The sequence below is a fragment of the Erpetoichthys calabaricus genome, chromosome 13 (assembly GCF_900747795.2).
Source record: "Erpetoichthys calabaricus chromosome 13, fErpCal1.3, whole genome shotgun sequence".
Lineage (NCBI taxonomy): Eukaryota > Metazoa > Chordata > Cladistia > Polypteriformes > Polypteridae > Erpetoichthys > Erpetoichthys calabaricus.
In genome coordinates this window covers 80,467,913-80,491,729 of record NC_041406.2, presented here as the reverse complement: position 1 = coordinate 80,491,729, position 23,817 = coordinate 80,467,913, and the positions used below count along the sequence as shown (strand labels likewise).

The window sequence follows — 23,817 nt, the reverse complement described above, 5'->3', positions numbered from 1 at the left end:
ACCCAGCCACAGGGGATGCACAAAGCAGTGTGTTTCTTTGTGCCGGTCCCAAGTCCGGATAAATGGAGAGGGTTATATCAGGAAGGGCATCCGGTGTAAAATTTTTCCAAATCAATATGTGGACAACAATAGAAATTTCCATACTGGATTGGAAGAAGGAGAAGAAGAGGTGGGAGACGTGTCCAGAGGCAGGAGGAGAAGAGGAGGAAGGTAAAGAGAGTGGAACTGGGGGTAGGTACTTTGAATGTTGGCAGTATGACTGGTAAGGGGAGAGAGTTAGCAGATATGATGGAGAGAAGGAAGGTTGATATATTGTGCGTGCAAGAAACTAAATGGAAGGGGAGTAAGGCCAGGTTGATCGGAGGTGGATTTAAATTGTTCTATCATGGTGTGGATGGGAGGAGAAATGGGGTAGGGGTTATTCTGAAGGAACAGTATGTCAAGAGTGTTTTGGAGGTGAAAAGATTGTCAGACAGAGTAATGATTATGAAGATGGAAACTGGAGGTGTGATGATGAATGTTGTTAGTGCATATGCCCTGTAAGTTGGGTGTGCGATGGAGGAGAAAGAAGATTTTTGGAGTGAGTTTGATGAAGTGATGAACAGTGTACCCAAGGGACAGAAAGTGGTGATTGGAGCGGATTTCAATGGACATGTTGGTGAAGGGAACAGAGGAGACGAGGAGATGATGGGTAGGTATGGTGTCAAGGAGAGGAATGAAGAAGGTCAGATGATAGTGGATTTTGCCAAAAGGATTGAAATGGCCATGGTGAATATGTATTTTAAGAAGAGGGAGGAACATAGAGTTACGTACAAGACTGGAGGAAGATGCACACAGGTAGATTACATCCTATGCAGAAGAGTCAATCTAAAGGAGATTGAAGACTGCAAAGTGGTGGCAAGGGAAAGTGTAGTTAAGCTGCATAGGATGGTGATCTGTAGGATGGCATTGGAGATCAAGAAGAGGAAGAGAGTGAGGGCAGAGCCAAGGATCAAATGGTGGAATTTGAAAAGGAAGACTGCAAGGTTGAGTTTAGGGAGGAGGTGAGACAGGCACTGGGTGGCAGTGAAGAGTTAGCAGACAGCTGGGAAACTACAGCAGATGTAGTAAGGGTGACAGCAAGAAGGGTGCTTAGCATCACATCTGGACAGAGGAAGCAAGAAAATGAAACCTGGTGGTGTAATGAGGAAGTACAGGAGAGTATACAGATGAAGAGGATGGCAAGGAAGAAGTGGGATAGTCAGAGAGATGCAGAAAGTAGACAAGAGTACAAGGAGATAAGGCGCAAGGTGAAGAGAGAGGTGGCGAAGGCTAAAGAAAAGGCGTATGATGAGTTGCATGAAAGGTTGGACACTAAGGAGGGAGAAAAAGACCTGTACTGATTGGTTAGACAGAGGGACTGAGCTGGGACAGATGTGCAGCAGGTTAGGGTGATAAAGGATAAAGACGGAAACGTACTCACAAGCAAGAAGAGTGTGTTGAGTAGATGGAAAGAGTACTTTGAGAGGCTGATAAATGAAGAGAACGAGAGAGAGAAGAGGTGGGTGTGGTATAGCGGGTCCACAGCTCAGATTAAAGGCCACTTTTTAAATAAATAATCACTGCTCTCACAGCTTAGAGAGGAGGCGTGGTAGTGTGGCCGGAGTGGTTCCCGGGTGATTCGTGATGCGGATGTTCCTCGCTTAAGTGCAGAGGTGAGGAGTCGTCCGCATCCGTAATTGTTGCCGGGAGCTGCTGATTGCCACACCTGATCTACGTCCCCGGAATATTTAATAGAAGCGCAAGGCGGATGAAAGGAAAGGAGAAAAGAGAGAGAATGGGGAAGAAAGCGGCAGGAAGGAGAAAGCCAGTATGTGAGAGCGAGAGCAGGTTGGACGGTAATGGAGCTAGTAGGAGAGCCCCGGAGGAGTGTTTGGCCGACTTTCGGAGGGGGCAGATTGAAGCGGTCGCTCCAGCTGAGCAGTTTGGAGGAGCTGGAGTGACCAGTTGTGGAGTCAACTGGACGCTGGAGGAAGCGGAGTCGTGGAGGCTTTGGGTGTGTTGAGCCCCAGCTTGAGCACCCTGGCTGCTGGGGAAGGAACCCAAGTCTCAGTCCGACTGGAGCCCGATGCAGCCGGGGATCAGAGGGCTACCGGAGCAGTAGTGAAGGGAGCTGCATTTGCTGGTTGAGCGATTCCCCTGTTGTGGGGCCCGAATGGGAGAAGCAGGGGAGCCGCTAGTAGAAGAACACACCTAGCTTTAGTTTTAAAAAGACTTCCTCCAGCTATTGTTTTAAACCTCGTTGTTTTAAAGGATTTATTTTTCTATTGTGTTTTTAACCTCCTCCAGTTCACTCGTTTTTATTGGATTATTTATTTAATGACCTTTGAGAGACACTGCACTTATTTATTTCAACACTGTTTTGGTTGTGTTGTTTTTAATAAAAGCACTTTGCACTTTTTGCACTATCCCCTTGCTTCATTGTTGTGCCTCACTGTCCAGCTCATCGGTGACATTACCGATGGTGTTGGGTTCGAGAGCTCCCAGAAGTTGGATGGGAGCATGGAGCAGAACCCACATTGTCACAGTTGGATGATATGGAGATAGTGGATCAGGAAGTGCAACGGATTAGCAAGGAGGAAGTAAGGACAGCTATGAAGAGGATGAAAAATGGAAGGGCCGTTGGTCCAGATGACATACCTGTGGAAGCATGGATGGTTGTGTTTAGGAGAGATGGCAGTGGAGTTTTTAACTAGATTGTTTAATGCAATCTTGGAAAGTGAGAGGATGCCTGAGGAGTGAAGAAGAAGTGTACTGGTGCCAATATTTAAGAATAAGGGGGATGTGCAGGACTGTAATAATTACAGGGGGATAAAATTGATGAGCCACAGCACGAATTTATGGGAAAGAGTAGTGGAAGCTAGGTTAAGAAGTGAGGTGATGATTAGTGAGCAGCAGTATGGTTTCATGCCAAGATAGAGCACCACAGATGCATTATTTGCTCTGAGGATGTTGATGGAGAAGTATAGAGAAGGCCAGAAGGGGTTACATTGTGTCTTTGTGGACCTGGAGAAAGCATATGACAGCTGTGGTATTGTATAAAGAAGTCTGGAGTGGCAGAGAAGTACATAAGAGTTGTACAGGATATGTACAAGGGAAGTGTAACAGTGGTAAGGTCTGCGGTAGGAGTGACAGATGCATTAAAGGTGGAGGTGGGATTACATCAGGGATCGGCTCTGAGCCCTTTCTTATTTGCAGTGGTGATGGACAGGTAGACAGACGAGATTAGACAGGAGTCCCCATGGACTATGATGTTTACTGATGACATTGTGATCTGTAGCAATAGTAGGGAGCAGGTTAAGGAGACGCTGGAGAGGTGGAGATATGCTCTGGAGAGGAGAGGGTATCCGTCAATAAGGGCGCGCACAAAAAGGCGACCTTCAAAAGGGCGACCTCAATTGGGCGCGGAGAATAAAAGAGCACATAAATAAAAGCGATCTTCAAAGGGGCGACCTCAATTGAGTGCCGAATAAAGGCGCGCGTAAATAAAGGCGAGCTTCAAAAGGACAACCTCAATTATTGAGCGCCGAATAAATGCGCGCATAAATAAAGGAGTGCTTCAAAAGGGTGACGTCAATTGGGCGCAGCGAATAAAGGGAAACGCAACAAAATTACAGAAAATTTATTAGATAAAGGCAATGATTGAAAGTATAAAAAGGTGAAAGCAAGAATATTAAAACATCCAATTAATTAATGCATGAACTTCTAACGAACTACTTCTAACGAACTATTTCTAAAGCTCTCTATATTTCCTTGTTTTCAAAATTACAGAAAATTAGATTAAGGCAATGACTGAATGTATAAAAAAGTGAAAGCAAGTTACACTTGAAGCTGTAGATTATGTGCAATGCCACGTAGATATTCGAGATGTGGTCTATTAGCATAATCAAGGACAATTAATTTAATTCGCTCCGAAGGTCGTCCTTTTGAAGCTCGCCTTTATTTACGCGCGCCTTTATTCGGCGCTCAATTGAGGTCGCCCCTTTGAAGATCGCTTTTATTTATGTGTGCTTTTATTCTCCGCGCCCAATTGAGGTTGCCCTTTTGAAGGTCGCCTTTTTGTGCGCGCCCTTATTGAATAGAACCAGAGGAGAGGAATGAAGATCAGTAGGAACAGGACAGAATACATGTGTGTAAATGAGAGGGAGGTCAGTAGAATGGTGAGGATGTAAGTAGTAGAGTTGGCAAAGGTGGATGAGTTTAAATACTTGGGATCAACAGTACAGAGTAATGGGGATTGTGGAAGAGAGGTGAAGGAGAGAGTGCAGGCAGGGTGAAATGGGTGGAGAAGAGTGACAGGAGTAAGTTGTGACAAGAGTGAAAGGGAAGGTTTACAGGATGGTAGTGAGACCAGCAATGTTATATGGGTTGGAGACGGTGGCACTGACCAGAAAACAGGAGACAGAGCTGGAGGTAGCAGTTTAAAGATGCTAAGATTTGCACTGGGTGTGACGAAGATGGATAGGATTAGAAATTAGTACATTAGAGGGTCAGCTCAAGTTGGATGGTTGGGGGACAAAGTCAGGGAGGCAAGATTGTGTTGGTTTGGACATGTGCAGAGGAGAGATGCTGAGTATATTGGGAGAAGGATATTAAGGATAGAGCTTAAGGATAGTAAGTGAACTCCCTAGACTGTGAGGCAACTGTGCTAACTTATGTGCTGCAGTACCAACAAATTCAAAGTAATAGTACAAGTTAAATATACAGTTACATTTTAAAAGACTCAACACATTTAACTTTGTCCTGTTCTTGATAAACCAATGGTAGGAATATTTTCTATTATGCAATATTGGAAATAAAACTAGCCATGTGAAAAGATTTTTATAAAAATAGAAAGAACGTTTTAGCCTAATTCTTCTTTGAATACTAAGACATTTCATTACACGGAAATCTGTTTTAAACTTTTGTTTCTCTGTAGTCATTTCAGTAACGATGCATTTGTTTTGGATTGCACAAACTCACCTCTGAAATTCGAGTAATGGACGCCAGGTTTCTGCGCACTTGAAAGAGACGTGTTTGAGGAGCAGGGACTTCACCAAACTTTCTTGATGTTCCATTTTTAAAAACTATCAAAGGCTTTTCTTTGAATAAGCTTAATAAGTGAGGTGGCTCCTTGCCTTGAGATACTCTGACCTAAACAAGGAAAACAGCATATTATTGAGGGCATATTTGCAGCGCAAATGGCATTTTATTGTTGGTTTTGTGGATATATGTCACAATGCTCGGGCACTTATGACCAAAAAAAGATAAAACATTAAAAGAGTAATTGCGTGTGGACATATTGTGGGAAGAACTATACAGATATAAATGGCTGACAGAAGTTCAAAGTTACACTATAATACAAATTAAACTTAAAAGCAAAGTTCAGTATTAGCACACCAAACAATTTTTGCATCCATTTATTGATCTTTTGATAAATTTTAGTGCTAATTTTTCAAATAACATAAAATGTACTAAAATCGAATCAAGTTACTGTGCTTCTAACAATATCCATTATTGACACTATTACACCTTCAAAAAATGTCAAAAGTTTAAAAAAGCAAAAACTTTATTATTGTCAGCACAGCTTAATCATATTTTCTTAATTTATTTTATTTAATTACTTATAGGAAACAAAGCTTCTTCATAGCCTGCCATCATCATTTAATTACAAACTTTTTATTGCTATTTACATTTCACAATTATAACAATAGAAAATATTAAGTTACAAAAAGGAAAATCTGCTAAAACAAGGTGTACAGCAGCCATAGGTAGTAGTGGGTGTTTCTTCAATTTTGTTAAAGCTTATATTTTGTTACATGTAGCAGATATAAAAATGGTGTTAATGGTGACTGCCGTTAGTTTACTAATTGGTCCGTGTGTCAGAAGAGGATGAGCAACTCTTTTCATGCCATTTTTCAGCATCACCACCAACCACCTGTTTATCAATCCAACTCTGTGTAGCTTGAAAGTACTGGACATACGAAACCTGAAAACAAATGTGGGTATGTGATGTGATGTGATGTGGATTTACTCAAGCTGATAAAATGAAAACCAAAATGTTTATTCAAAGGCGAGAGCTTGTGACACAGAGGTATAAAGGTCAAATAATTAGCTTCTCTATACAGCCAAACTTTAACATCAGGATCAGAATTCACTTAATTGGCCAAGTACACTCATGTGAATTAGGAATTTGTCTTGATAGTATTGGTGCAACATACAAGGACAACACAGACTACAAAAGGCAAATATAAAAAGAGAAACTATAAAATGATAAAATATTTATGTCTTCTCTTGAAAGAGTTACAAACATATTTCTCAGAGGTAATTCTGGAAATGTGGTTTGGAGAGTGCAGGGATCAGTATACTAATATTTAAAACTAGCAAAATACCCGCGCTTCGCAGCGGAGAAGTAGTGTGTTAAAGAGGTTATGAAAAAGTAAAGGAAACATTTTAAAAATAACGTAACATGATTGTCAATGTAATTGTGTTGTCATTGTTATGAGTGTTGCTGGCATATATATATATATACATATACACATATACACACACATATACACACATATACAGATATATTATATATACATATACACATATATTTTTTATATATATATATATATATATATATATATATATATATATATATATATATATATATACACATACATACATACATACATACATACATATACACACATAGATGCACTTACAATAACATAGAAATCAATATAAACAACATGAACATCATTATCATATGAGAATATGAAGTAATATATAAGAAGCACATTTCATATAAATATAAATTATTAAACAGTAAAATCTTCTTCTATAATTTGCTACCGTGGCTTTTCGTTGGTCTGTCCAGGATTTTAAATCACCAGTAGCTTGCAAACCGTTTCACCTATTGACTTGAAATGTGGTACACATATAATACGTCACGTCTGCTATCCGCTTTATGGGTGATGATTGTATTAGTGTTTTTATGTTTATTTTATTTTAGAATCAACTCCTATCTGCGCACACCAGGGCAGCCGTGGGCGGATGCGTATGGTGTATTCACTCCATGTTATCGTGCATTGCGCTGTCAGTGTTATTTTGATAAAAGAATTTGAACAATATATAAGAAGCGTATAAATTATTAAACAGTAAAACATTAACATTTAAGAAGTAAAGTTACATGAAGTACTACTGCAGTGCCTTCGGGTATACCTCATTTTTTGTTTGCCCATTACATGCTTAAATGTATAAATGTTTTGGTGCACCTACCCGAGAACACGCGACATATAACCGAGCGTGGGAGAAGCATGGATTTTAAACACGCGTTGAGTTCATCTGCTGGTCTCCCTCGTGGAATAACTGGTAATGTTTGACTAAAATCTACAGCAAGTAAAACAAAATTACCTCCTTTTTTTTTTTTTACGATCTCTGAGATCTTGCTTTTTTCGGTTCAAGGCTTCATAAGCTCTTTTATGTTGTATGGTGTACTTATCCCAAACCATCATCTTTGAATGTTGCAAGACTTTCGCCTTGTATGTAGATCGGGGTAATTACATTCATTGCATTCCTAGTCTGAATCACAATCTGATTGTATGGGTGGTTACCTGGCACTGTAGGGTTGCCACCCGTCCTTTAAAATACGGAATCGTGCCGGGTTTGAGATAGAAATTGTGCGTCCCGTTTTGAATGAATACTGGACGGGATTTATCCCGTATGTTTTGTATCATTTTTTTTTTAAAGCAGCGTCTCATGCAAATTATCCCACACGCATTTTATGAAGATGCCTCCTTTCCTACTTTGGATTGGGTAATACTTGATGTCATCGTTAGATTGATTGGTGTTTTCAACTGTCCAGTGAGGAGGGCGTGTCTTTTAAGTACAGTCTGCAAAGTGTTGGCACTGAGATGTTGTGTCAGCGCCATAGTTGAAGCCCCTAACGTTGCGGTCAGCAAGTCGGCTAACATCCGCCATGTGCCGTCTTTCAGTTGCGAGAAGCAGATCATAGAATGGTTGAAACTGTTGCCCCTAACGTTGCGCCACGGCGTGTGGTTCGTTTATACCTCGTGTCTTGTCATTAAACTTTTATCTCGCGAATATGTTATTGCAATCCGCAGCGGGAGTGTTTCTATAAACTTAATTGAAAGTTACGTTTTACACCCTGCTTTGTTTCCCTTATGAACATGCTTGTATGCTTAACTCGCTCCGTTCTCAATTGTTTAATTAATTTTTTGCTCTTCGCTGTTTGCGGCTGTTCCTCCATTTCCCCCTACTTCGTTCTTTTATCTCGCGAATATGTTATTGCAATCCTTAACGGGAGCGTTTCAATAAACTGATTGAAAATAGTTTTGCATTTACCTTTTTAGTAAAAGGCGAGCTTTTAAGCCTGAGAAATCACCCCGTAAATGCACACGTTTAATTGGACATGTGTTAATATGTATGGTTACACAGTATTAAAAGACAGGGAACAACGTCAGTTACCTTTCTTCCCGCGTTTGATAAAAGGTGAGCTTTTAAGCCTGAGAAATCACCCCGTAAATGCACACGTTTAATTGCACATGTGTTAATATGTATGCTTACACAGTATTAAAAGACAGTAAAAAATTAACGTCATTTACCTTCGTTCCCGCGTCTTCCTTGTTTTTAGTTCACGTGATTACGTAGGAGGCGTGATGACGCGATACGTGACTCCGCCTCCTCCATTACAGTGTATGGACAAAAAATATGTTCCAGTTATGACCATTACGCTTTGAATTTCGAAATGAAACCTGCCTAACTTTTGTAAGTAAGCTGTAAGGAATGAGCCTGCCAAATTTCAGCCTTCCACCTACACGGGAAGTTGGAGAATTAGTGATGAGTGAGTCAGTCAGTGAGTGAGTGAGTCAGTCAGTGAGGGCTTTGCCTTTTATTATTATAGATGAGGATTCAAACAGAAGGACTAAAGAAGCTTGAAAATCAGGGTCAAAATCAGGCCAAAAAGCCTTAAAAGGTAAATTACAAAAGAAACAAGTTTTTTCAAGCCAACAGAAGGTCCTTCCTTTGTAAGCAAAGTTCAGACAATGATAAAGCACCTTGCTCAGTCATAAACAAGATTGCTGCCCAAACCTTATGATCATGCCCCATGATGCCTGTTACACACACCCACATGCAGCCACACCTCCTTGTGACATGTGGCACCATAGCAATCATAATCAAATGTGATTATGACATCATTAGTATGTGACATTTACACAAAAAAAAAAACAAAGTAAATCACAGAATCAATACATTCTTGCACAAAAGGTAAAAAACAGTGATGGTGCTAGTTTTGGGGATGATTTACTGCCTTGGGACCTAGATGGCTTTTGATCACTGAAGAATCCATAAATTCAAATTATTCTTTAAAAGAATATCAGGCCTTCTTTCCAGGAAATGGAGATGAAATGTAGTTAGGCTATGTAGCAAGACAAAAAATCAGAAACACATAGGTCTTTCATGAGAACAGTCAAAGATAAGAATCTGCAGATTTTCGAATCGGCCTAATGAAAATTTCAATAATTTCTCATTAGGATTTTGTGACACAATCCCAAAAAACAAAAAATAGCATTAAGGTAAAGTAGGTCTGCAGTAAACGTTCGTGTAGAGAACTTCAAATGAGTGAGCAATAGCTGAAGGATCACTTTTTAATTATGAAAGTGAATATTGAATAATCTTATTTTGTATGTTAATGAAATAAGCATCACATTTTGTGTTACTTGTTTCCTTGAGGTCCATTTTAATTAATATTAGATTTTGCATAAAGATCTAATTACATGCACTGTGAATAACTGCAATAGTCAGACAAGGTTAAAAGACACTCAAAGTAGTCTAACAACTCTGCATGCAAGCAAGATGCCAACCCTGAATGGGATGTCCATCACAGAACATTTGAATTTAGTGTTACTGATCATCCTAATAGGCATGTATACACGATTTGGGAGAAAACCTGAGCACTTGGCGAAAGCCCATACAGTACAAACATAGGAAAATGTGGGAACTGCTAACTGCTGCACCTTTTTCCTATTATGTTCATAAAAAGTTGACCACTTCCTCTCAAATCCCTTGCTCATTTCTAGACTATTGCCTAAGAAGCAGAGGTTGTGGTTGTCTGACTAATGAGAAGTGATAGATATTTTTAATCATTAAATCTTTCTTCTCTCTGCTTATCTTTGCACTAACAGATATGTTCCTTTCATTTAACAGGCAATTAAATTGTGAAGTTTTACAGTGGGTTGCAAATTGAGCTCAGAAGCATACCTGTAGTCTGGTCCCAAAAATTATTTTTTACAAGTACATAAAATGCGAAAAATGTGAAGACTTTGTCTATTTATGACTTACATAGTATTTATTTTTGTGGCATTTTGTTTTACTAACACATACTGTATAACAGACATTACTGTAATAGGTTACACATGATGCTCATTGCCACTTTTGAAATAAACTGCGTAATTATCTGTAAAGAACTTTGGAGAAATAACAAAATTTTTACAGAATGGTGTGTTATTGAGGCCTGCCAAGAACAAAATTGAGCTAAAATTACTACATATCCTAACTCAACAATATGTACTGAAAACAACTTAGCTGTCATTTTTACACAGTTGTATTTTTGTTTTCCTGAGCCAACTGGCAGCATTGCTGAGAAGTATTGAAAAAAAGTCTCCATAAACACTGTCAGTTTCAGATAATTCTTTGAAATACCCTTCTATGAAGACCCCACATCATATCTTTGAAAGTCTGAGCACTTCAGAACACGTTTTGTCATATAATCCTGTAAATGATGCAATGTGACATAGAAAAAGACCTACTCACACTTTGAATTTTCCCTCTTAAAGGATGAGGAGGCAAAAGAATTGAAAAACTGATCTGAATATTTTTGCTGATAGCATTTTTGTTTTTACAGAAAACTCTACATGCCTCAATTACTAAAGCCATGTAATTCAGTCATGGGGCCTGGGGCTAGGATAATTGGGACCAGCCAACTTCATGAAATAGTCATGCACTGCCAGTTCACAGTTGGTGACTGACGTAACAGGACTCAGGGATGCGCTGATGTCCTGTCCACAGCTGGTTAGGGGTCTAGCGCCCAGTGTTATCAAGAAAAACTTTGCCTTCCATAATACTGAACTGAACTAGGCAGGTTTAAGAATTGTGCTACATTAATTAATGAAACACATATATTTTTTGGATATGGACAGAAATTTTGGGTATCCATTAAAAAAAATAAAAAACATCCACACACACACACAATTTGGCTTAAAATAGGAGCCAATGCTGGACATCACAGTTTCTCAGTTTATATATTTTTAATTGTCAGTTTATTATGTAATTAATTTCTTATGTAGTAACAACATTTTTAAATGAGTGATAAATGCTGTTTATAGATGGAGAGGACAAGCTTACAAATCAACCCTATTACCGAGAATTAAAAAGAAGTCTGAAGAGCATATAAAGCATCTAATTGTCAGAAGGTTACTGTACTGTAACTTGAAGCAGTGAGGGAGATGATTCTCTGATGCTTTCATTTGTACAATACCAGATTTTAATAATTTTGTGTTTCACCTTCTCTCTCTCTTCCTAATTAAATTCTAACTCTATTATCTGGACTTCCCCTTATTTCCTCTTATCAACCTACCTCAGAAAATGTCCTCACTTTTCAGCTACTTTCATCACATTCACAAATAAACCCACAAGTCAAGTCAACTGTATTTTGAACATTAGTTGCTGCAGTATTTACTGTAGGTAAGCTATATGATTTAAGAGAAAGAAGCCAAAGTACTTTTTATGCCTCATATAACTTTAGGATTAAAGCAATTACCTTTCAGGTGTCCGTTCCCAATAACTAAACTCCTAAATAATTATGACATATTGCAACAGAGGAGACCAGTGGATGGAATGAATATTGTGTGGTTCACAACTGAGCCTCCAAATGGACTGAATAATTAATTCATCCAATCAGGTAACAGTTAAGCCTGCTTCAGTGATCAGCTTTCAAAAGTATAAGTCACGAGACATTATTGACTTTCCAGTTTATTGTATTAGTTTTGGAACAAAAACTGAAGCTTAGTGTGTTCACTTAGTGGAGCAATCCACATTTTTATCTGGAATACAACTATCTAGAGGGAGACAGTACAAATGTTTAATAAGCAAATAAGCTCTTTGCTCTATTATTATCACTGTTTAATCTTCCCACACACTTGTCATGCATCATTTGAGTCATCTCTTTTTCCCCCCTTCACTTTGTGGCCGCATGTCAGCAGTGTGACTTGCTTGTGTTTATCAGGAAGTGCACTTTGACATACAGAATACTCCATTGTTTCTGATGCAGAGTTTGCAGATATTATACTGTAAATTTATAATTCATGAGTTTTAAACATTAGAGTTTTATAATAATTATGAAGAATTTTCACTGCTTTATAAGAGACTGTATGGCAGGGGTCCTCAACTACGGTCCTGGAGCTCTGTAGTGACTGCAGGTTTTCATACCAACCAGTTTCATAATTAGAAGCCAAGCCTAGCAGATTAATGAAAATTGGTATTTAATTATATGGCTTGTTAGTGCATTCATTCTTCCAAGACAAATCTGTATCACATTGTAGATTTTTTTTTCTGACATCATCCACATATTTTGTGGTCCAGAACAGATCTGCATCTCTTGGTTTTTCGATTCTTTCTCATTTATTTCAAAGCATTGTATTAACACAGAAATGTAATGATGCATATACACAGGTTTAATTGGGAGCACTTTAGCTGGTTGTTCCTCTTTTATTTGCACCTCATTATTAACAGATGACTGGTTAAGAAAATGGGCAACAATGAAATCCTAAATACAGCTGTTGAAAACTAAAATAGGCAATTAGATAGATAGATAGATAGATAGATAGATAGATAGATAGATAGATAGATAGATAGATAGATAGATAGATAGATAGATAGATAGATAGATAGATAGATAGATAGATAGAACTGTATTGTCCACAGAGAGAAGCTGGGCTTTTTACAGAAGCTCCATAAATACATAAATAGATAAATAAATGAATATACACATGCTTTGATCTGAACAAAGAAGAAAATTAAAAAGAGATAAAACCTTTGACTTGGCTGCCACGGTCCCAGTAAAGCATTATGAAGGCTTAACTGGTATTGGTATAAAGGAGCCCCAGTTACATTTCTTGACACAGTTCTGCTGATTACTCAGTGTTAGTGTGTCAGAGCAGCATTGTTCATAATGGCACTCAGTTTTGTTTTAGTTCTCTCCTTTGCTACTACCTCCAGGGGGTCCAGAGTGGATCCTATAACTTAGCTTGCCCTTTTAATTAGCTTGTTGATTCACTGGGCCTCTCTTGAAGTGATGTTACTAGCCCAGCACACCACAGTGTAGAAAACTGCACTGGCCATCACAAAGTTATAGAAGATGTGATGGCTGTCACTTCCCACATTAAAGGAATGCAGTCTTCTAAAGTAGAAGAGCCTGCTCTGCTCTTTCTTACATAGTTCCTCTGTATTTCGAGACCAGTCAAATCTGTTATTAATGTGGACCCACAAGTACTTGTAGGAGTGGACACCTCTACATCCGCTCCTTGAATGGTGAGTGGCCATAGACGCTCTTTGGTGCGGCAAAAGTCAATAACCTGTTCCTTGGTTTTGCTGATGTTAAGATGCACACAATTCTCCTTGCACCAAAAAACCAAGTTCTCCACCTGACTCCTATACTCTGTGTCAACCCCTTTACAAAACACCCCTTAAGTGCTGAATCAGATGAAAATTTCTGCAACTGACATGACGTGATATTATATTTATAGTCTGATGTGTACAAATGAAAAGAAGAGAAAAGTAGATAGGACTTTTCCTGAGTCTCACAAACTGCCTGACAGATAGTCGATTATCCAGGACACCATAGGCTCACTCACCTGCATATCTCTGAGTTTACCCCTTAACAGGGATGGCTGGAATGTATTTAAGGCACTGGAGAAATCAAAAACCATAATCCTCACAGTGCTGCTAGCTTTGTCCAGAAGAGAATATTTGTCCAATGGGCAAACTCAGATGGTTCAGGTGGTCTACCAGAAGAGGACTCATATAGTCCAAGACCAGTCTCTCAAAGATATTAAGGATTCTGATTCATAACAAATGACTTAACTAAAACTAAGCCCAAAAAACATATTGCTTTAGTAGTAAAAAAAAAAGGGTCCTAATTTAGTAATTGTTTAAAGCGAAAACATGCAGTACCACCTAGTACTTGTGTAAGTGGACCACCTCTTCACCCAATTCTTGAATAGCAACTAGATATAGAGGCTCTTTGGTGTGGAAAAAGTCAATAACAAGTTTCTTGGTTTTGCTGATGTTAAGATGCAGACAATTCTCTTTGCATTTGGAAACAAAGTTTCTGCCTCTGTGGCCTTCCAGAATGTAATTGAGTAGTCCTATTGTGTACTCTATCTATCTATCTATCTATCTATCTATCTATCTATCTATCTATCTATCTATCTATCTATCTATCTATCTATCTATCTATCTATCTATCTATCTATCTATCTATCTATCTATCTATCTATCTATCTATCTATCTATCTATCTATCTATCTATCTATCTATCTATCTATCTATCTATCTATCTATCCTTCCCAATAAACTGAGTAAGAGAAAGTAAGTGCTATATAATTCTTGCATTATGTGCATACACCAATAAGACATGACATAGCAGCCATTGTTTAAGTAATCACACCTAACAGGAATTTCTTGCTTGCACACAGTGAATGAATCAAGATGATTAGGTTGCCAAAATAAACGTTTTCTTAAGTGCAGCATTCATATCATTCAATGATGTACAATTGTCTGAAAAATAATACACAGGATTTGGAAAGTGATGCCTGGAACTAATAGACGAATTACGCAGAACAGTCAACTTTTAGAAGACAACTAAACCTATATAATTATTGTAGCCCTTTTTGTAAATTTCTGCTCTTTAGTTGTAGTTTCCTGGAGTAACAGAGCCATTAATGCTACTGCTCCACAGCTCCAGAGCCCTATATCTGACTCTCAGACCAGTCACTGTCTGTGTGAGGCTTGCTTGTACACCCCATGTTTGTGTTGATTTTGCTGGTTTTCCTCTGATATCCTAAAAACATTTGTTTTAGTCTGACTGTCTTTAAGTGTCAGCATGTCTTATGGTGGACTACAACCACGTCCAGGATGTGTTCCTGCCTGATGCCCAGTTATTTCAGAATAGACTCCTGTCCCACAATAGTTTGTTCATTGATAGATGGGTTCTTACTTATTTATGCTTTAATATTGAACAGATGTATTCTTTGTCCCACAAAGCACTTCCATAAATTAAGCAAACCTGTAAAAAGAATCTGTAAAATCATGTCAGCTTTACAAATAAATGCAATTACATTTATTAATCTATCAATTTCCTATACTTAAATTATCCTGTATATGATGTCATGGACCACTGGAGCCAGGTCTGGCAGGAACAAACTCTGGATGAGTCTCCTGTTATTGGCAGGGCCTACTTTCCCACTAACTTGTACTTGTACTGAGCCCAGATAGAGCATGTATTTGGTCAGTAGTGGAAAAATGAAGTTTATTGAGGAAACCAAGTTTAAATATAGAGAACTGCAAACTTTACATTAGGTGCACCAGCCAGAAGTGGAATGTGGTTTGAACCGTTATGAGGTGGTATTGCTAAACTGTGTAACTTTGTTGATCTGATTATTCACAAAACCAACATAACATCTAAATCAAAGTCCTGAAATATTTGATTCATTTTAAATCTCAAGTTGAAAAATTAAAGAACAGGTAGGTAACAAATAAACATAACATACTGTAGCAGTCTGAGATGATGGATGGGTTGTCTTTTCTATAGTGAATTTTTAATGAGGGTTTTATAAAAAAAATTAACAGACTGATGGAACCTTTTTTGTTGAATTAGGAAACATTTATAAAAGGCTGCTGTTTTGCAATGAAAGTGTAACCAAACAACTTTTTTGAAAGGATGCTCTTAAAACATATACTCTGAAATGCTCTTTTGTATAATAAACAGAGATCTCAGGGATTTTATTTAAGATTCAGAGATAACTGCTGACACAACATCATCTGACAGTGGAGTTCAGAGACATTTACAAAGATCACTGATAGAACCACAAAATGGCTGATGCATGACAAGCTGTTGAAAAGCCTATCAGTTCAGAGGAAATGCATCTAAAGAAACAAGAGCAGAGTTAAAGAATTTCATAACACCACAAAACCTCTCACATCTAATGGAAAGAATTGGTTATTTTAGAGATTGAAAGATGAAGGAAAAACAATTTCTCTTATTAAAAAGAAATGCCTCTTGATATAAAACATGTTTTATGTGTATTTATGTGTTTTAATATGTCAATGGCAGATTCTTAAATGATTTTTAGTTGTAATTGACAAATGCTCAGTGTACAGCGAAATGCATAGTTCAATGAAGACAGTGTTCCAAAATATTACAAGAACTACTTCATACCTTATTAAAGGATGATAACATTAAAAAGATAAATACACTTAAGCTGAATTGAATGAAAAGAAGCACAGATCATCATATTACCTGAACTGCTAGTCCACCAAGCGAGCGATCGAGCTGAACAGTCAGAAAGGCTGATGCAGTCAGTTCATCTCTGCTTGCATTTGAGCCTTGCCTGAAATGAAATGTCAGGGATCAGTTAATTTAGATTTTTGCAGTCTTAGTTAAAATCGTTTTGTTAAGTATCTGAAACTAATTAATCTGGAACAGAGCTGTAGCATTAAGTAATGTGCAACACATCTCTGGCAACATACAGTCAGTTAGTCAGTCATTATCCAACCCGCTATATCCTAACAAAGGGTCACGGGGGTCAGCTGGAGCCAATCCCAGCCAGCACAGGGCACAAGGCAGGAACAAATCCCGGGAAGGGCGCCAGCCCACTGCAGGAAACATACACTGTCCTCCATAATGTTTTGATATCATTTGTACATGGTGTGACTGAAACATATGAAAATACCCTTAAATGAAAGTCGGCAATGTACTCTTTAATAATGTCTGAATTGTTTGATTTGTAATTTTAAATTATGGAGCAGAGAGCTAAATCAAGGAAAAATGTGTCCTTGTCCTAAACATTAAGGAATTAAGGTATTTCATTTCATAGTATGTAATGATATTAAGTCACCCTGCCAGAGAAAATGATATGGCAGAAAAATAGAAACAGTTTAATTCTCTAAATTGGTACTGTTTCTTTCACTGAATGTTTGGATTAAAGAGAACATAAGTTTTACTTTAAACTCTAACTGTAATAATCTCAGCAGTTCACTACTTCGAGTCCAAGGAGAGTCCGGCTATTTAATTCTTTCAGGGTTGTATTTTTATAATCAGTTTGCAATGAGGAATGCCAAGATGTGTGACTTTCCTTGTTAATAAAAAATTGTTTTCTGTGCGACTCTTTTGAGAGTCCCCTAGATGTCTCATTGATTGGTTTTATAATGAAATGTTTTAGATGGCACAATCTATGAGTATTGTCCCACACAAGACTATGACAAGAATCAGAATTAACAGATATAAGAATAATCTTTATTTGACTGAAAAGTAATTTGGGGCAGGGTAAGCAATCATGACGTAGCTATATAAACCTGATGTATATGCCTTTAAGAGGTACTGATGTTATGAAGGGGCAATCAGCTGGGACCAGAGATGCAAGCAATTATGTTAAGTATGGCTAAAGAATTGGGCCATAAAACACCCTGGTGGAGAATACAATACATATAATAAAGCATGTAGTACTAGGGCATCATCAGTATGGGTTGTACAGTTTGTCTCATTAAAGGAGTTCCAAGTTAGGCATAATTATTTGGTGGTTGGACAGTGGGGAACTCTTGGTAATACAGTAGGGGTCTCTCTGGTAGACAGATGGCAGCAGAGAGACCCATTTTGGCTCTTTGTTACCCAATATAATGGACAGGTGACCTGGAGGATGACTGTCCCTTACGTTAGAAGCTAGGGCTAAGGACAGCAGGAATCCTTGATGCTGTTCTTGGAGCTCAAGGAGAATGGTAACAAGTGTTTTAGTAGCTTGTCCTGACTCCAGAAGTCTTCACAGGGGTGCTCATGGAAGTAGTTCCATGGAAGTCTCATCTGGTTTTTCTATAGAGAAGTGTTGAGCAAAATCATCAGAAAAACCAAAGAGCTGGAGGTGGATTTTAGGAGGCCCAGTCCCCTCACGGACCCTGTGATTATCAGAGGTGACTGTGTGCAGAGGGTACAGACCAATAAATACCTGGGTGTGCAGCTAGATGATAAACTGGACTGGACTGCCAATACTGATGCGCTGTGCAAGAGAGGACAGAGCTGACTATACTTCCTTAGAAGGCTGGCATCCCTCAACATCTGCAATAAGATGCTGCAGATGTTCTATCAGACGGTTGTGGCGAGCGCCCTCTTCAACACGGTGGTGTGCTGGGGAGGCAGCATTAAGAAGAGGGACACCTCACGCCTGGGCAAACTGGTGAGGAAGGCAAGCTCTATTGTAGGCATGGAGCTGGATAGTTTGACATCAGTGGCAGAGCGATGGGCACTGAGCAGGCTCCTGTCAATTATGGAGAATCCACTGCATCCACTAAACAGTGTCATCTCCAGACAGAAGAGCAGCTTCAGCGACAGACTGCTGTCACTGTCCTGCTCCACTGACAGACTGAGGAGATCGTTCCTCCCCCACACTATGCGACTCTTCAATTCCATGGGGGGTAAACGTTAACATTATACAAAGTTATTGACTGTTATGCCTGCCTCGCACTCTCCACCTTGCATTTTTTAACTTGCACTGCATTTTTATCACTCTTTAATTAATATTGTTTTTATCATTATGCTGCTGCTGCTGGCTTACCACACTATCTATCTATCTATCTATCTATCTATCTATCTATCTATCTATCTATCTATCTATCTATCTATCTATCTATCTATCTATCTATCTATCTATCTATCTATCTATCTATCTATCTATCTATCTATCTATCTATCTATCTATCTATCTATCTATCTATCTATCTGAGCTTGGAGGAATGTTGAAGGCAAGCACGTGACTGGCTATAGAGGTGGGGGACCTTGAGAAAAAAAAAAAGAATAGAAAGTATGAGCAGTCGAGAGTGAAAATGGGAGCGAAGGCGCAAGTGATATAGGTCGCGATGGATCGCCGATTTCTGAGGATCATTCGAGACTAGAAAGGGCTCTGCAGGACGTGCTCTCATCTACTCATCGCGAGCCTGTAACAGGAGCTGCATTTTCACTTGCGGAGCACGAAAGCCGAAGCGAACTGTCCGAACTGAAAGAGATGATCGCTACACAGAAAGAGATGATCGCTACACAGTCCACTGCCATGGTTACGGCCATGAAGGAGCTTAAGAAAGATAACACAAATGATCTTAAGAAAGTGGCCATTGAGCTCAAGAAGGATAACAAAGATAAGGAAACGCGTTTATTTAAACGTTTTGACGTGAACTTTAAAGCTATGTTGGAGAAATTAGTGGAACACATTGAAGAAACTAATTCCAAACTGAAAAGGCTTGATGATCATATTAATGACGTTTCAGATCAGCTGGAAGACGTTAAGCAGGGACTCACGGCTCGAGTGGAAACAGCGGAACAACTGGCATCTAACACCGATGAAAAAGCCACAGCTGCGAACTCGGAATGCAAAAAACTTGGAGACAGACTTGCAGCCCTGGAGGATGGGTGCAGAAGAAATAATATAAGAATTGAGGGTATACCTGAGAAACGAGAAAGCTCAAGCCCAGTGAAATTTGCAGTAGAATTACTGTCTAAAATAATTGGAGATGACTTTAAACTCGACATTGAGATAGCCACGGCTTATCGCACAAAGATACCAAGCGCCTTTAAACCTAGGTCTTTTATTGTCCGCTTCGAGCGACTAAGATGTAAGCTTGATGTGATGGCACTTCTCAGACACAAGCAAGAGATTATATTCGAAAATAATCTTATTCGTATTTTTCCCGACTTCTCACCATCAACAGCTGCAAAACGTAGATCCTACATCGACATTAAAAGGATGCTACGGAAAGCCGATATCAAATACAGCCTCTTGTATCCTGCCAAACTGAAAGTGGAAGTTCAAGATCGACATTATATTTTCTTCAGCAAAGAAGAAGCTGAAAAAGAACTAAAGAAGCTGTTTCCGACACTTTTTTGAAAGTTAATAAAGAGCCGTATTCTATCAAGGCACGGGAAGGACCTATGATCTGATCTCTGGATCCATGTTTAAAGAGACTGGTATTATAATTATACATCCCTTATTTTCTTTTTTTTTTTTTTTTTTTTTTTTATCTGGACTTTATATGTTATATGTTTATGTTTTAATCAGAGTTATACAGTTATAGACATGAGTGTGAAAATGTGGAAGTGATTAAAGTAGGATTCGTTTTATTTTATTTTTATTTTATTTTTTTTATTTTACTATACCTTAAAGTAGACTGTTTAACTTCATACCCTTGGTTTATTGCTTGTTCTACTATTTATACAATTACCATTATACTATTACAGTAGGAATTACCAGGTTTATCCTAGACTAGTTCTTAAAATCATTCCCAGGGTTGTTTTTTTTTTCCTTTTTTTTTTTTTTTTTTTTAATCTTAATATCTTAACTTAAAAGCGCTGAAGATTATTTCAAGCTTAAATATTGTTAATGAGAACATTTTCGGCAGATAGTATTAAGAATTTAACTGCAAAAGATATCTCTGTTTTAATTCTGTAACGCCGCTGCAGGGTGGGCTTTGTTTTGTTTTGGACGTGCTCTGTCTCTTCGTATGTTAGAGGACTGGAACATCGCGAAGTGGGATCTAGCCTCATGTGGGGAGGCAAAATGGGGGGGGGTGGGGGGGATAAAGGGGGGAGAGAAGGAGAGCAGGTTATATCTAATCTATTCTTGTAATTCTTATAATTATAAATATCAATGCAACAATAGGCTAAAATGCAATAACTCATGGGGAATCTCGAAACTAAGATTAAAACTGCCATATTACCAATTAAAACTATAAATGACATTAAAAACTCAGAATCAATGTCTCCATGATGGGACAGTTAACTTTGTGAGCTGGAATGTTAAAGGCCTGAATCACGAATTAAAGAGAAAGAAAGTATGCTCTCACCTAACAGGCTTAAACGCTAAAATAGTATTTCTACAGGAGACCCACTTACTAACCAAGGATCAGTTCAGATTACAAAAAGACTGGAATGGCCAAATGTTCCATTCTAGCTTTATAAAGAAAACTAGAGGGGTGGGAATTCTCATACATAGAACAGTTCCATTTGTAGCATCAGATGTAGTGTCGGACCCTGAAGGGAGATATGTGATGGTCATGGGCAACTTATATAACAGTAAAATGATTTTGATAAATGTTTATGCACCCAATGTTGATGATAAGGAATTCATGCAAAATCTATTTGCATCCATTCCCAATGTGAACACTCATAAAATTATAATGGCTGGGGACTTTAATTGTGTTTTAAATCCACTCTTAGATAGGACTCCTGTGACAGGGGGGACGACATCTAATACTGCAAAGATAATTACACAGTTTTTAAATGATCACAACTTATCAGACCCCTGGAGGTTTCTTAACCCAAACTCAAGAACATATTCGTTCTACTCACCAGTGCATTATAGCTACTCAAGAATTGATTATTTTTTTATAGATAATAATTTCCTGCCTACAATTAAATCATGCAAATATGACACAATTGTTATCTCTGACCATGCCCCTCTAGTCTTGGAGCTAAAATCATTAAGCCCCTCACACTCACCTCGCAGATGGCGTCTTAACCCTCTTTTATTGGCAGACGAGAACTGCACAGAATTTATATCCAAACAAATCAGCTTCTTCCTAGAGACAAACACCTCCACAGAGGTTTCTGCAGGAACACTCTGGGAAACTCTAAAGGCCTTCTTAAGAGGCCAGATTATTTCATATCTTTCCCATAGAAATAAATTAGAAACCAAGAAAGTGTCAGAGCTAAGAAATGAAATTACTAGAATAGATGAAGAACAAGCCAGGCGTCCAAGTGAAGCTCTTCACAGGAAAAGGCAGGCCCTGCATACAGAACTTAACATCTTAACAACTAAAGAAACTGAACAACTTATTTATAAGTCTAGACAGCATTACTATGAACACGGAGAAAAAGCTAATAAGCTTTTAGCTCAACAAATTCATAAACAAGAAGTTCACAATGCAAAACCAGTAATCACCAACAAGAATGGAGAAGAAATCATCGACCATAATAAAATAATGCACACATTTAGAGATTACTATAAGTCTTTATATTCCACTGAGCCCAAAGAAGACAACACGCAATCTAATGCATTTCTGGATAATTCACAAATACCACAAATAGATGCTTTAAGTGCTGAGGAACTGGATAAACCTCTAACGCTAACAGAATTACTAGACGCTATAAAGTCACTACAAAGCGGGAAATCATCAGGCCCTGATGGTTACCCCGTAGAGTTTTATAAGAAATTCTCCACTCAGCTAGCTCCACTCTTATTGGCAACATTTACAGAAGCTAAAGACCACCAAATACTACCTCAAACATTTCGACAAGCATTAATCACCGTCTTTCCTAAACAAAATAAGGACTTGTTACAATGTGCATCATATAGACCAATTTCACTCCTGAATAATGATGTTAAGATACTCTCAAAAATCCTAGCTAGAAGGATGGAGAAAGTGCTGCCCTCGGTAATATCACAAGATCAAACTGGATTTATTAAAGGCCGACATCTATCTTCAAATCTCCGACGCTTGTTTAATGTTATATATTCACCAGCAAAATCAAACACCCCAGAGATATTACTATCATTAGACGCAGAAAAGGCATTTGACATGATCGAATGGAATTACCTTTTCACTGCATTGGAGAAATTTGGGTTTGGCCCGAATATTTGTGCTTGGATCAAACTACTGTATACCAGTCCAGAAGCTTCAGTTTGTATTAATAACATTTGCTCAGACTACTTTAAACTAGAACGTGGTACCAGACAAGGATGTCCCTTGTCGCCACTGTTGTTTGCAATCGCTATTGAACCACTGGCGGTTCACTGCCGAAATTCTTATCAGATAAAGGGGATTGTCAGAGAAGGACTGGAACAGAAAATTTCTCTATATGCAGATGATATGGTCTTATATATATCGGACCCAGAAAACACTGTCCCTGTTGTTTTAACAGCACTAACAGAATTTCAAAAGATATCTGGTCTTAGAATTAATCTGAATAAAAGTATACTCTTTCCAGTGAATTCACAAGCATATAATATTAGATTAGACACCCTACCTTTTACCATAGCAGATCAGTTTAAATACCTAGGGGTAAATATCACAAGTAAACATAAAGCTCTTTATCAACAAAATTTTGGCGTCTGTATGGAAAAAATTAAGCAAGACTTGCATAGATGGTCAACTCTTCATCTCACTCTAGCCAGAAGAATTAACATTGTTAAGATGAATATCCTTCCTAAACTTCTCTTTTTATTTCAAAACATATCAATATATATCAATAAATCGTTTTTTAAACAGTTAGATTCAATAATAACCTCATTCATTTGGAACTCAAAACACCCACGTATCCGAAGAGCGACCCTACACAGACCTCAGGCAGAAGGTGGCATGGCTTTACCTAATTTTCAGTTTTATTACTGGGCAGCAAACATACAAGCCATAAAAACCTGGACACAAATAAATGAACATACACAGGCTTGGTCCGCAATAGAAGTAAAATCCTGT

The 23,817-nt window shown here is 38.3% G+C and overlaps 1 protein-coding gene across 1 annotated transcript in view; it reads right to left on the bottom strand.

The window, feature by feature from the left end:
• Nucleotides 1-23,817, bottom strand: part of scin (scinderin) — a 131,198-nt gene that overhangs the window by 21,174 nt on the left and 86,207 nt on the right. Inside the window, exons 10-11 of the mRNA XM_051935708.1 lie at nucleotides 16,604-16,694; nucleotides 5,002-5,172 (exon numbers count right to left, since the gene is read on the bottom strand). Of these exons, the coding sequence (XP_051791668.1) occupies nucleotides 5,002-5,172; nucleotides 16,604-16,694 (262 nt within the window). The remainder of the gene's footprint in view (nucleotides 1-5,001; nucleotides 5,173-16,603; nucleotides 16,695-23,817) is intronic.